The sequence below is a fragment of the Ipomoea nil genome, unplaced genomic scaffold (assembly GCF_001879475.1).
Source record: "Ipomoea nil cultivar Tokyo-kokei standard unplaced genomic scaffold, Asagao_1.1 scaffold0865, whole genome shotgun sequence".
Lineage (NCBI taxonomy): Eukaryota > Viridiplantae > Streptophyta > Magnoliopsida > Solanales > Convolvulaceae > Ipomoea > Ipomoea nil.
Window position 1 is genome coordinate 361871 of NW_017617293.1, and position 14715 is coordinate 376585.

Below are 14715 nucleotides of genomic sequence, written 5' to 3' on the forward strand. Positions count from 1 at the left end.
TATGTGTCTGTAGACTGACATTAACATTGTTTGTAGGACATATAAGCTCTTAATTAACTGCAGGCCAGGTAGAATATGCAACTGCAAAGATATAATTTTCAGACGATTATGAACCCTGGACTGTGATACAACAATTGCTCCAATGCATAGTATTTTACATACTCTCTTATCTAATCTAACAAACAAATTAACAATCAAAACACACTTATTGAGAAAGGAGGAAAAAAAAAAAAAAAAACTGAAAGTTGGTACTAAGAGGAGTAAAAGCTAGCTAGTTAATTTTCTTTCTTTTTTTTTGGGTACGGATCCGGGGTGTAAGCTCTAACTCTGATAAGAATGATGACGATATAGCTCCACCCGCCTAAGCCTACAACAATATAGGAGACAGTACGTAAAGTTGCTAAGATGGCGTACATCCCACTGCAGAATGCCATGATTGCAGCCAAGGTAGCGCCATAGATCATGCACCCACTAAGACCATAAAGTTCCTTGACAGTGATGTAGTTTGGGGCAGATGATGAGGCTTCTGCAACCAACATATTATGGTTCCATATCGACGAAATAGAGAAAATGAAAGAAATAGCATTCGCAATAACAAATATCTTAAATGCTGTATTCTGTGCCAGTATTGGCATTCCTTGTGTTTTCCCAGAATTGCTGTCGAATCCTCCTGGGACTGCAAAACCGGCCGCAAAGGTTACCGTTAATAACAATGTAGACACGATTATGTTTGCTTTACTTGTTTCTAGCATAAGTTTAATATCCTCCTTTGCTTCTTCTGCATCTTTAATTTTCTTCTCATCATCAACTTTTGGTTTTTCTGTGAGATAACCTCGGCCTCTGCCACCAGTTTTACCACCCTTCCTAACAAGTTTCCAGCCCTGTGGCGAAGTAATTCATAGAATATAATATGCTTTAATTAGTTTATTTTACTTTCATATACGCTGTATTACGATTATGGGTACTGAACTTTGGCTCTCTAATTAGGCCTACGACCATTCACCTGGTGTCGGACTTAGCCTAGTTTCAAGTTTCAGGGCAGTGTGCTTGACTTAGTACTTCAGACTTCCGTCAACAATCTCAGCCACCTGGTGGCGCTGGACTTGGCCTTTTAGACCCCGTACAACAGTCAAACACTATGATGGTAATTTGAATTAAATATGACATAAAATAATATGGTAGTAAAGTATACTTACTAAGGAATACTTAGAAAATGCCCACTTTCTGTTTTCCAAGGCAGTCTTGGCAAATAGAGTTTGGTGTTGTTGTTTATTAAAGACCAACTGCTTCCACATAAGACACTGCATAGCAAAACGTTTCAAAGGGTTGCAACTAGAAACGGAAAGCAAGTCAAACGGTGTGTTCCCATCCTCATCTTTCCCTTCAATAAGGCTGTTGGCTTGGGGATGCTTCAGAACATATTTTACCACATTCAATTTATGTTCTAGTACGGTTTTGTGAAGGACATTTTGGCATTTGCTATTAACCATCATCCAACTATCTGGGCAGCTATTTGATATGTATTCCATCCTGGTAACGTCTCCATGCATTGCTGCTAAATGAAATGCTGTCGTCCATTCATCACCTTTGCCTACCGAAATGTAAGCTGCAGACTTATTTTGAGCGAGAATCATACGGACAGTTCTTGAATTGAGTTTTTTTATGCCGTAGTGCAGTGCCGTCCAACCTGAATCATCAGTCATCTCGCACAGAGAAATCTCCCTCTTCAATAGTAATTCTGCGCATTCTGAAATATACAACAAGTAATATAATATAATATATATAATATATACAAATTTGTGTATGCATGAGGTGTGGCAAACAAAAATCAAGAATAATGTTAGGTTCTGTATATCATAGACCGTGGTCCACCTTATAAAATTACAACTAAAATAATGGTCTATCTTGTATTGTGGACCCTACTTCAAAAATAACTTTCATATTTTGTACCTGCAGTTAATTGTTTCTATATATGTAAACAAATTAATTTCAATTACACACATGATAACTACAGACATATAAATTGTTAACTGCGGGTACATAAATATGTTAACTACAGACACATAACATGTTAACCAACATCTGATGTGTTTGCAGTTAACATATTTTCTACTTGAAGTTAACAATTTATGTGTTTGTACTTATCATATTATGTGATTGTCATTACCATATTATGTGTCTTCCATTTGTTTCAATGTTACAAAAATCGCGCCTAGGCACCGATTAATTGGCGCCTAGGCGCTGGGCGTCCGGCCTCCTAGGCGGCCTAGGCGGTCTAGACGCCCTAGACGGTCCTCAGGCGCCTAACGATTTTTTCAACATTGATTTGTTTTAAGGTGCAAAAATTGTTAACTGTAGGTACATAATATATTAATTGTATACACATGATTTTTGGACCAGGTTCACAATGTAATATGAACATTAGTCCATGATATAACAATTGAGTAATACTAGTGTAGATAATACCTAGCCTGTAGGGAAAATACTACTCCAACTGTCAACTTTACTCACTCTCACAAAATTGTGACGTTGCCATTTTCATTGGAACCCACATGATGAAAATAACTAATCATCAATTGTTACATTATAGAGTAAAAAGTTAGTGAGTAACATATGGAGTACATGTAATAGAAATTTACCTGTAGATCCAAATAATACTGATGCATGAAGTGCATTTTGACCCAACGCCCCTCATAAGTAGGATGTTTACATATTTGGAGGAGTTTCTCCAATTCTCCAGACAGTCAGGCAATTGTGATTTTGCTGCTATGTAAATGGGTGTCTCCCCAGCATTATTGACAGGATATTTAAATTCAGTATCCTTTTCAGCCAATAATTTGACCACGTCCAAATGCCCCATTCGCACGGCCTTGTGTAAGGCCGTGTCCGTGACATTATCTGTCATTTGTATCATCCTCCTCGCCGCTGCTCCAGTCCCAGATTCCACATCGTTGGACTTCTGGATGAGCATAGAGACTATGTCGACATAGCCATTCTCCGCAGCACAATGTAATGCAGTTTGATTTTTCTTATTCTGGGCAAATAACAAAGACGAGGAGGTTGTGTGGTCTTTCCCTTCTAGTACCTTTTCCACAAGATGTTGTCGGCCGTGGAGCGCTGCAACATGAAGCACAGTATTCCCATTTGGCATCACCTGAATGCCATCGTCTTTCATAGCTGTCGTGGTCTGCTGTAGAACCTTATAATAATCTTGAGGTTTACCCTCCAATGCTGCATTGTATAAAGCCAGCCTCATCCCATCCATTCTCATAGCGGTTTCCATTTCACCACTGTAGCAAGTTAACAGGTGATGTTGACAGAGTGTATAGAAATTCATAGAGGAGAGAGGAAAGCTTGGAATTTTTAAGATTGTTGTTACAATGGAAGTTTTGATTCAGTTTATATTAAGTATTTAGAGGGTAGTATAGAGTGGGTGGCGTCTCTTTTTTTTTTTTTTTTTTTTTTTTTGTAAATTATATTTTTAATATTAATGTTTTGATTGTTGAGTAATTAAATAATTAGCAAAATTTGTTTTAGTGACATTAAGATATGATGTTGGTCCATTTGGTTAGTCCCCAACCACTTAGTGTGCTGACCGTTGGGACGAAGGATTAGTCTTGTGGCGGAAGGGATACCTTTAAGCAACCCAAAAAAAAAAAGATAGATGCTGGTCAATGTTGGAAGTGACTGTTTAAATAATGATTTTCACCCGCTATTCACATGTCAACAATTTATTAATATGTGAATTATTCCCTAAAATAATACAATTGGTTGTTGAGACAATGTGGTCATTAATATAACAAAATAATTATCCGTTAAAATACTACAACTTGTAGTATACGAATAGTTTAAGAAGTGATCTATCAATTATTCATGGGTCCATTTTCACACTGATCTATCAATTATTAAATAATGATTTCCATGGTTGTTAGGATCAAAATTCTTTAAGTAAACCATTGCTTGTTAGATTTTTAGAAAATAATTGTTTGTCTTGTACAAGCAAAAGTGAGTAGGGTGTCGGAATAAATTTTTAAAGCATGATTTAGAATTTTATTGTGTGTAGATGTGTAATTCAAATTAGAATTTTGACTCCAATTTTTTTTTTTTTTTTTGGAAAATATAAAATAAAAAGCATCTTCAAAATAACAAAGAATCCATAAGCTAAGAACATCACCATCAGAAGTTTTTTTTTAGAGTTTTTTTTGGGTCAACTTTGAGGTGGAGGAAAAAGAAGAAAGGAGCTGAGAGAGTAATGTGGGGAGTTCCTGCAATGCAAAATGATGAATCTTTAAATAATGATTTTCACCGGTTATCCACATCTCAACAATTTCATTAATATGAGAATTATTTTCTAAAATCCTACAATTGGTTGTTGATGTTACATATAATTATACCCGTTAGCCTATCAACTCCTAACCCGTGAACTTGCAGTGATATACTCAAAGTTGTAGATCAGAATACACATAAAAATAAGTACAAAGAGAGTGGAGAGACAAGGAAGCTCTTTCTTATTCATGTCTTACATAGCATACAACCACAATACATATATATAATATACAAATGTAACGGAAGACATAATGTAGTCATTAATCACTATTCGTTACATAATCAATACAAATAATGACCACAATAAATATTTATAACACTCCCCCGTGGACATTATTTGACCATGATCTTGCCTCATTAGAAAAAGAAACTTGCAAACTTGTTAGGAAAACCCTATGGAAAAAAACCTAAACAAGTACAAGGTATATGGATAGAATATTTGAATATATTAATGCCTCATTAAAAACTTTACTAGGAAAACTACGTGGGAAAAACCTAGTTGAAGAAAAGAGTACATAATATTTGTAAAAATCATATATTGTATTGGTTGCCTCATTAAAAACCTTAACTTAAGAAAATCCTGTGGGAAAAACTTAGTTAAGGGAAAAAGAGTATAACCATAAGCCTTCAAGGCATAATCTTCAGGATTTCGGGGTTCGTTTGTAACACCCCCGAATTTCTATGGTATTTAAAGCCTTAAACATGCAGATATCTAAACCCAAACATCAAACACAGCGGAAGACTAAAAGAGAAATATATAAACTGGAAGTAAAGGGGTGCTATGCCACGCTCACCCAGGGGTGAACGCACAGGCTAACATCTACATTGTTCAATATCTAAAAACAACATCACAAAGTACTAAGTCTAAATTGGCTCACAGGCCACAAAACATAAGGGAGGAGCTACACTAGCTGGCACTAAACCGCGCACTCGTCTAAACATCCTTGAAAGAAACACATAAAACATGGGACGACGCCCGGTCAGCGAATAATGCTGGTAACCCACCAATACATGTGAAATATCATACATAGATAAGATATACGTTTGTAAAGCCATTTTCGAAACGGAATACATATATATAAGTTCAAAACCAAGAGAAGTAGTCAACACAAGACTCAAACACTCTAAACAAGAACACTGGAACACATCCCAAGACTACAAGGAAGAACAACGACTCACAAGAAGTGTAACACCCCGAAATTTTGAAACTTTTAAAACTTATATAATAAAGGTAAATTCTCAGTAAATCCCAAAATAAAGTATTATTAAACATAAGGGTGCGGGGTGCTATGCCACATCTGAGCTGAAGAACTCAGATGCACAGGCTAAACTAACTAATTATCCTCGATACATCATTGAGGCACGCAGGCCAAAAAGGAAAACTATCTATCTACTCCAAGCTCTTCTAGCGCGCTCTGGGAACTAATCAGTTGTGCCTGAAAGCCAAATATATCTGTTCAGCGAATGATGTCGGTAACCCACTCCAACGCGTTGAAATACATTATAGATAGATATATATAGATATACGAAAATCATTTTGAAGCAGGAAGATATATACTTAAGAGACACTAGTTTTAAAACCGGGAATAGACTCAGCAAGTAGGGACAAGCACATCAAACAATGATAAACAGTTAAGTAGAGATAACATCATAAGGAATACGCATCTAAGGTCACAGAACACTTTTCAATTCAAACACATCATCATTCAATCATCATTCATATCACATAATCGTTGATGGCGCCACGGGACCAATCGCATGCCCCGAACATGAGGGTTAATGCTTATAGCACTAACACGGCCCCCGCAGCACCCTACCTCAGTACCGTGGTACGAGGGGAGTTGATCGCAACCAACCCTTTGTGATCAGCACGTAGAAGGTCCAAAAGGTCTTCCGGCTTTATGAGACACTTTGCAGCCTCCAGGTCACCTCCGACCATGGCCAGCTTGGCCATGGCTGCCACAAGTGATTCCCGCCCGGCCGTTGTTGGACCTTGGCCAGCTTGCTTGTCTGTGGCCGTGTGGGTGGTCTTCAGAGGTGGCGCGGTCGTCGGCTGCCCGATTTTTTGTGTCGGGGTCTCAGCAGCAGATCCTCCAGCTTCAGCGCCAACCGAAGGCGCTAACTCCCCACCCTCGCCGGCTATCATCTCGGCAGAAACCTGGGGCAGAGGGATAGCGTTCGATGAAATAGGCACCGCATCAGCGCCAACCTTCGCTTCAGCGATCTAGACGGGCTGGGATATCGCATGTGCCGCCGAATGATGCGGACCGGGCTTCCTAGACACCCCCCATCATCACACGCTCCTGGCATGGCGGCCCTAGCCGTCCCAACACGTATCGTGGCTGGGCGATCACGTTTTTTTTTTTTTATCAATTTTTATAAACGCGGAGCGTGGAAGCGAATCTCCAGCCTGAAGACACTTGACTGCCGTTGGGGAGAGGCCATACCCCTCTTGTCGCAGCGCTGCCGAGAGCTGTCGAGCCTGATTGACGACAGCGTCCGGCAGCCTGCCGCTCATGAGGCAAGCCGCGTGGGAGGAACGACGGGCGCACCTATCTTCTGCGTATCAATTCACGGCAGCGCTCCTAGGGAGACTAGAATTCTAATCAGAAACGCCCTAGAACACCAGTGATTGCAGGGAAAAGGACACGTTTTTTTTTTCGGTATCGCTCAAAAAACCAAGCGCTAAAGAGAAATTTCGCTAGAGAGAAATTAAGCTTTAAAAATGTTTTAAAAATCAGGGGTTTTACACTCATCGTAATTATCTCCCTTCAAAACAACTTGGGTTAGAAGCATATCCGGGTTATCACTAGGAGAGAGATCATATGGAGAGATACGACGACATCGTGGCACCGTGACATCGTCGTCTTCGTGGTGAGCGTCCTTCTTGCCGGCGTCGGTGACCTCCTTGTCTGTCATGGCGGCAGCGGCACAAGATAGGCAGATTGCGAGGGTGGAGGATGGCAGTTAGAATAGTAGAAGTAGCGGTGGCATATGTCGAACAAAGGGGCTAGAATCAAGGATCAGGGCTCTGATACCATGTTAGGAAAATATGAACTGTGTATCTTTCTAACTGTGTATCTTTCTCTCTCCTTTCATTACAGAGGATATACTCCTATGTATACAAACTATAAGATAAAGAAAGGAAACAAAATCAATGAGAATACTAATGAGCCAAGAATACAAGACTAAATGAAGGTAAAAAATATATTTGCTAAAATAAATACATTACATTCCTTAATAACACAGGAACTCCTCACATTTCTCTATCCTCTTCTCTTTTTCCTTCACCTCAACCTTGAGCCCACAAAAAAAAAAAAAATAAAAAAAATTATGATGATGATACTCTTACCTATTATTGATACTTTGTTATTTTGATTCATATTTTACAACCAAAAAAAAATAATAATAATAATAATTGGAGTCACAAAATTCTAATCTGAAGCACACATCTACACGCAATAAAATTCTAAATCATGCTTTGATAATTTATTCTTAAGACCCTACTCTCTTTTGCTTGTTCAAGACAAACAATTATTTTCTAAAAATCTAACAACCATGGAAATCATTATTTAATAATTGATATATCAGTGTGAAAATGGACCAATGAAAAATCTAGTAGCTTAGGCACTTGTTAAACTATGTACTTCGTCTACTACAAGTTCTCTAGTATTTTAACGGATAATTATTGTCTCAACAACCAATTGTAGTATTTTAGGGAATAATTCCATATTAATGAATTGTTGACATGTGAATAGCTAGTGAAAATTATTATTTAAAGACTCACTTCCAACATTGACCAACATCATATCTTAATGTTACTTAAACTAGTTTTACTAACTTAGTTTAATTATTTTCTCATATTAATGAGCACATTGTCTCAACAACCAATTGTAGTATTTTAGAGAATAATTCCCATATTAATGAATTGTTGACATGTGAATAGCTGGTGAAAATCATTATTTAAAGACTCACTTCCAACATTGACCAACTTCACATCTTAATGTCACTTAAACAAATTTTAACCTGTATGGGCAGCTCAGTTGGTCATAGTGGTAAAGTTTGGGAACAATGATCCGGGATCGAGTCTCATCAGTGGCAGTGTGGGAGCACACAGTAAGCAAAGGTCTAGCCTCTGTGTTCAGATGTGTTGTTAGATCTTACACAAATAATATTACCCTTATTATTGCCCGCACGAGTTAAATTAACTCAAAGGTTTAGTAGATAGTATTTGGGAGAAGAGACCAGGGTTTGAACCTTGGTGGTGGTAGTGTGGGGGACATTTTGCCATTGCCAGGACCTTTTGGAAGAACGATTACGCCTATTATTTTCTTAAAATCTTACACTGTTTTAATTACTTGAGTGTTTTGATCCCTACAATCATAGAAATCATTATTTAGTAACTGATAGATCACTGTGGACATTATATTCACCCATGAAAAATCTAATACTCACTTGGTAAGCTTAGGGCCAATCCTATCATTTTATACAATCGTTATACCCTGCACTACGGCGCGCGGAGCACTGTGCGTTCCGCGCCTTCCAAAACGACATCGTTTTGGTAAGTTATGTAGGGAGTTGACGTGATTATGTGTATTTGTTTATACAATTATGTGTATTATAGAATTATGTACATTTTTTATACAATTATGTACATTTTTTTATACAATTATGTACATCTTTTTTATGCTCGCATGGGTAGCTCAACTGGTCATAGAGGTGAAACTTTGGAAGAATGACCAGGGATCGAGTCTCACCAGCGGCAGTGAGGGGGCTCCTTGTGCGCAGTGAGCACCGGTCCCGTTTTGTCGGGCCGGGGTGTGGGGGGCCCTTAGGGTTGGGGTTCAACCTTTTGGAAGAATGTACATCTTTTTTATACAATTATGTACATCCGAAATGTGTATTATGTTAAGAGTTGATGTTTATTATGTTAAAAGTTTATGTATTATGTTAGATTATATGTATTATCTTTTTTTAAAAAAAGTATGTGTATTTTGTTATACAATTATGTACACTCATGTATACAATTATGTGTATTCCTGTATAAAATTATGTACATTTTTTAACATGAGATTTTTTTAAAAAGAAAATTAACCGCCCACACAGAGTAGCGAAATTAAAAAAAAAAAAAAAAAAAACTGAAACGACGTCGTTTTACATCAGGGCGCACAATGCAATGCGCGCCCTGGTGCAGGATATAAATTGCCCATTTTATAGGCTCGGGGCGTAGCATCAAACATGGGCCCTACATGAAATTAATATATATTTGCATAACTACATGAAAAATATGTTAATTACAAATAACTTGAAATAAGATATACAAGTTTTTAACAATTTACATACACAGTAATAATAATGAAAACAACTCTAGATGTTTTCGTTAGCTATAAATGAATTTGTCTTTGTTGGCTTAAATAAATTGCAAAATATTCAATAATTGCATATGTGACTTCATAAATAAAGAATTATAGTTTATAAAAGCGGATAAACAATTTAAAACCAAATAAATTTATAAACAATCACATTGTTATTATAATAAATAATAAAGCAATTATTTTCAAAAAAAAAAATAATAAAGCAATTATTAATAAAAATTATAAAATACAACTTACAAATAAGAGCAGAGCATGGAATCTTAATTATTGAAGCAATAAATCAAAACACTTTAAAACGTGAGAATTGATATTCATAAGAAAATATGAAACATGATTAATGAGATAAAATAGTTCGAATAGAAAACACATTATAAATCACCCATATTTTCTATTGATATCATATTTATAAATAATATTTCTTTTAGTTAGATCAATTTCAAATCTTTTTTAGATTAATTTGAATAGAATGACGCATAATAGAACTTCTAAACTTCATTGATTAGATAATTTAAAATAAAAAATATTATCCTTTAAAATAATTTCATAATTAGATCACAAAATATATTATATATACATAAAACATTATAAAGTTCACAAATTAAGACATGTTCTAAATATTAGTAAATTATTCAATTAGAAATAGATTAAAAAATTGATATGAATTATAAATCAATCTATATTATAAATCTCACTAGAATTAATAGAAATGAAAAAAAAAATCACATAGTTACAACCCAAAAAATAGAAATAAATTATATACGAGTTATTACCATCTGAGGTCCTCCGAGTATAGTGGTTTTGCCACGTTTAGTCCTAAACTTTCAAATTGATCATTTGTGGTCCTTCGACTTTCAAATTTAACCATTCGTGGTCCAAGTTAACCACCCATGGTCCTCCAACTTTCAAAATTTAACCAACCATGATCCTTTCAAGAGGACCACAAGTGGTTAAATTTTGAAAGTTGAAGGACCATGGGTGGTTAACTTGGACCACGAATGGTTAAATTAAAAAATCGAAGGACCATAAATGGTCAATTTGAAAGTTTAGGACTAAACGTAGCAAAATCACTATACTCGGAGAACCCCATGTGGCATTAACTCAATTATATACATACTATATAAGATTCCTAAATTCATCTTCTAAAGAGTAGGGGGAAATTAAATTTCATAATTTATAATTTTAATATACTATATATAATATAATATCCCTAAATTCGTCTTGAGAGAAAAAAATTTAGAGTAAATAAATATATAAGGTCACGGGAGTTTGATCCCCCTAACCTTTACTTAGAGGTTCACAAGTCCCACCAACTAAACTAAATTAACTTTATTTAATTTGAATGTATATTGAATATACTTATACTAAAATCTATATAGTTATATATAAAAGGTAGTGAGCTAAAGTGATGGGCCCCTTTCAAGTGCCCTTGTCCAGGGCCGGGCCTGGTTAAGCTATGTGTGTACTGGACCTTTAATTGGTAGAATATTACAAGTTAAAGTATATATTCATTAATTCATATTAAGGGTGACTCTCTTGTGAAATATTTTACATATTCTTATTTGTGAGACGAGTCAGATTAAGATAAAAATGTAATACTTATGATGAAAAATGTAATATTAATCACAAATAAATTGATTGTTATTTATTAAGAAAAATGTAATAATACTTTTGAAAAAAATCTAATACTTTGAAATCAAAATGTAATATTTAGGGGTTGAAAGTTAATTATGAGAAAAAAGTGTAATGCTAATAAGGAATAAATTGATTGTTTATTACTTAAGAGAAACTATAATGCTAATTAAAAATAAATTGATTGATGAAAAAGGTAATAGTTTAAAGAGTGAATTCTATTTTTGGTCCTACTGTTATAGGGGTGATTCCAGTTTTAGTCCACCATAACAGGGCGTTTGGTTGGAGAGGGGGAATTATGTGGGAAGGGAATTGTAATTCCATGGGAGTTGAATTACTGGGAATAAAGTGGAATTTAAATTCCAGTGTTTGGTTGACAGGAATAGAATTACTGAGAATTTCAATTCCAATGTTTGGTATACATGGGAATTGAAAGGGAATAAGTAGTATAAAGTCAAAAATGTCCATTATTGTTGTTAGACATTAATTTTAAGTTAAAAAAGGAAGGGGTAATGTTGACTCATCACTATCTTTTTTTCCCAGGAATTAAAATACCAGGGGGGACATGGGATTTTAATTCCATGAAAATTGGGGAATTGCAATTCCATGGAATTGCAATTCCCTCCAACCAAACTACGGAATTTAATGGCCTTTGGAATTAGGTGGGAATTAAGTGGGAAGGGAATTTAAAATCCCTCCAACCAAACGCCCTGTAATTATTTTTGCCATATTACGCCCACTGTTATTATTATCGTTCCACTTTTAGTCCTCCGTTATATTGACTGTTTGTTGACTGTCTAATCTAGGGGTATTTTTGTCATTTGATGTTATGTTCTTCTTCTTCTGTTGACTATAATTGTATAACCAGGGAGCTCCTAAATACCAATGGTGGAAGCGCCTTCGCCATCCAGAATTAGACCCTGTTTAATGCTTGGTAGCTCAAATTACTGTTGATCCCCATCTGAATTGCCCAAAAGTAGGTAGCGGCGTTGAGAACCGTAGGAGGCAGCTTGTTCGGCGAATCTTCTTCCTCATCTTTACCAGCCTGTTGGAGATGGCGGTTCCCACCAACTTCTCTTTGGGCTTACCAAATTATCAAACAAAAGTTGAAATAATAGGGTTCAATACCAGAATGGGTGGCTAGGATCTTGAAGCTACTTGGGTAAGAAGAAGACCAACCACGCCATGGCTATGAAATCCAAGGTTGTAAGTGTGAGTTGCCATCCAAGGTTCCCTGCCAAGATTAAATTAAATTAAGCCCAGAGAGTGGAGAAGACGAAATCGAGCTTGTCGAGGCCGAAATTGTGTCGCCTCTTGTTCCTTCGTAAATTCCTTCGGCCACTTTTTCCAGCATCTGTGGAGTAGGTTTTCGTGGAGGTAGGTCGTCCGCCTCCAGAACCACCAGAATCGGTGGAGCAGGTTGTTCTTGGTTCGTGGAATTCGCAACATACTGGCAGAATTGCGTCGCAGGGGCTACACTCTTTCCCGATCGGCGATCAAGCGACCCTAGGCCATCAATTGTCTCCCACGAGTGTCAGAAGCCTTCGCCAAACCGTTTGGGGATCATCTCAACAACAGACGGAAGATCGGCGACCATCTACGATCTCTCGCGATTCGAATAGATGCTTCCTATTATGCTTGATTCACTTTCGATTTTAGGTTTTAGGTTTCATTTCCTGCTTTCCTTAGTCAGACATCATCACAGATGGAAGAAAGGGTAAAGTAGAAGACAAAGAGAGAAAGACAAAAATACCCCTTAAATTCACGGCCAATTGACAGAAATTTTAACGTGGACTAAAATTGGAACACTTGTAATAATAGTGGACGTAATATGACAAAAATAATTATAGTGGACTAAAATTGGAATGACCCCTATAACAGTAGGACCAAAAATGGAATTCACTCTAGTTTAAAATCAAAATGTAACACTAGAGGATGAAGAGTTACTCATGAGAAAAAAGTATAAAACAATAAAAAATGTAATACTTATAAAGAACACAACCCATTTTACAGATATAATTTTTTTTAATAGATAATGATCCATAAGACGGTCTCATAAAAGATTTTATCATACCAGTAATAAATTGTTGACATCTAAGCAACAACTGGTGAAAATCATTATTTAAAGAATCACTTCAAACGTTGACCAACATGCATCATATCTTAGTGTCAGTTAAAGAAGTTTTGTAAACTTATCTCGCTGGATCAGACAACGCTTGTTTTTGTTTTTGTTTTTTTTTGGGAAAAACAACTGTTGTTAAGGTTTTGAATTCAGTCGCTTCTATTCAATTTTTCTTAATTTTGGATTACTTTTGAAAAGGAAAAAAAAAAACCTTTATTATGTTGGCATTGAGTAGCATTTCATGATAATTGTTTCTTATCCCACTAAAATCACTACACAATATTCACTATTGCATGTGATTAATTTAATAAAAAATGAAAAATTCATTATAATTTTTTTATTAATTAAATTTTGATTGCTTGATGATTCAATCATATGTTTATAAAGAGTTTGTGTAATAATCAAAATACTGCACGTCAATGCAAGTAGTGAATAAACCTTAATGTAACTCATTTACATTTTTTTTTTTAAATCACTAATAAATATGTACTCCAATCCATAGATTATAAATCTCATTTACTATTCATTAGTCAAATGCCAATGCGCATAAGGAATCTGTACACCCGCTGTCGAGGTTTGAACCTTGATATCTTCTTTTAAATACTTTCTACTGAACCGAGCTAAGCATAAAATGTAGGATAGATTCTGATCTAATGCATTGTTCCCATATTAGTTAATGAATTGTTAACATCTTAATGCCAGGTAGAAATTACTATTTAATTACTCAACAACCAAGCAATGGAAACATTTTTTCAAAAAAAAAAAAAAAAGCAATGGAAACATTAATATTAAAAAAAAAAAAAAAGAAATAAGAAGAAGATGACACCAACTCTATACCTACCCTCTAAATACTTAATATAAACTGAATCAAAACTTCCATTGTAGAAACAATATAATCTTGAAAATTCCAAGCTTTCCTCTCTCCTCTCTGAATCTATGATCATCGATCATATCCACCACCGCACCCTCTGCACACTTCACGTACTTCTGCAATTAATTGCACATTTCTAGGACTAGGAGCAACACTCTTACAACATCACCTCTCTTGTAGCCGCTGGTACCTGTACACTCTAGGCACAAGAAATCTTCATCACCCCTGATCAATCAAGGTCTTCAATTAACGTTCTCAAGTGGTATTCAAATTTTAATATTGCCGCTGGAATGAGATCTTAGGTGGTCGATCGAATCAATTGAGCTAGCTAGTCACTCAGGTCAACATCACCTGGCCTGTTAACTTGCTAGAGTGGTGAAATGGAACCGGCT

The 14715-nt window shown here is 35.9% G+C and overlaps 1 protein-coding gene across 1 annotated transcript; it reads right to left on the reverse strand.

The window, feature by feature from the left end:
• Positions 1-275: 275 nt before the first annotated feature.
• LOC109178653 (ankyrin repeat-containing protein ITN1-like) lies at positions 276-6472 on the reverse strand. Its single transcript, XM_019328191.1, has 4 exons — positions 6183-6472; positions 2711-3290; positions 1281-1724; positions 276-881 (listed from the first exon to the last, which is right to left on the reverse strand). The coding sequence occupies exons 1-4, from the start codon at positions 6470-6472 to the stop codon at positions 276-278; spliced, it is 1920 nt and encodes a 639-aa protein (XP_019183736.1).
• Positions 6473-14715: the final 8243 nt, after the last annotated feature.

Bases quoted from the DNA above. Each gene is read 5' to 3' on its own strand.
- LOC109178653 (XM_019328191.1), bottom strand. From the start codon at position 6,472: ATGATAGCCGGCGAGGGTGGGGAGTTAGCGCCTTCGGTTGGCGCTGAA. The intron at 1,725-2,710 runs GTAAACATCCTA...TTACTATTGAAG, and splicing joins GGAGAAACTCCTCCAAATAT to AGGGAGATTTCTCTGTGCGA. The intron at 882-1,280 runs GTCTTTAATAAA...ACTTCGCCACAG, and splicing joins GTCTTATGTGGAAGCAGTTG to GGCTGGAAACTTGTTAGGAA.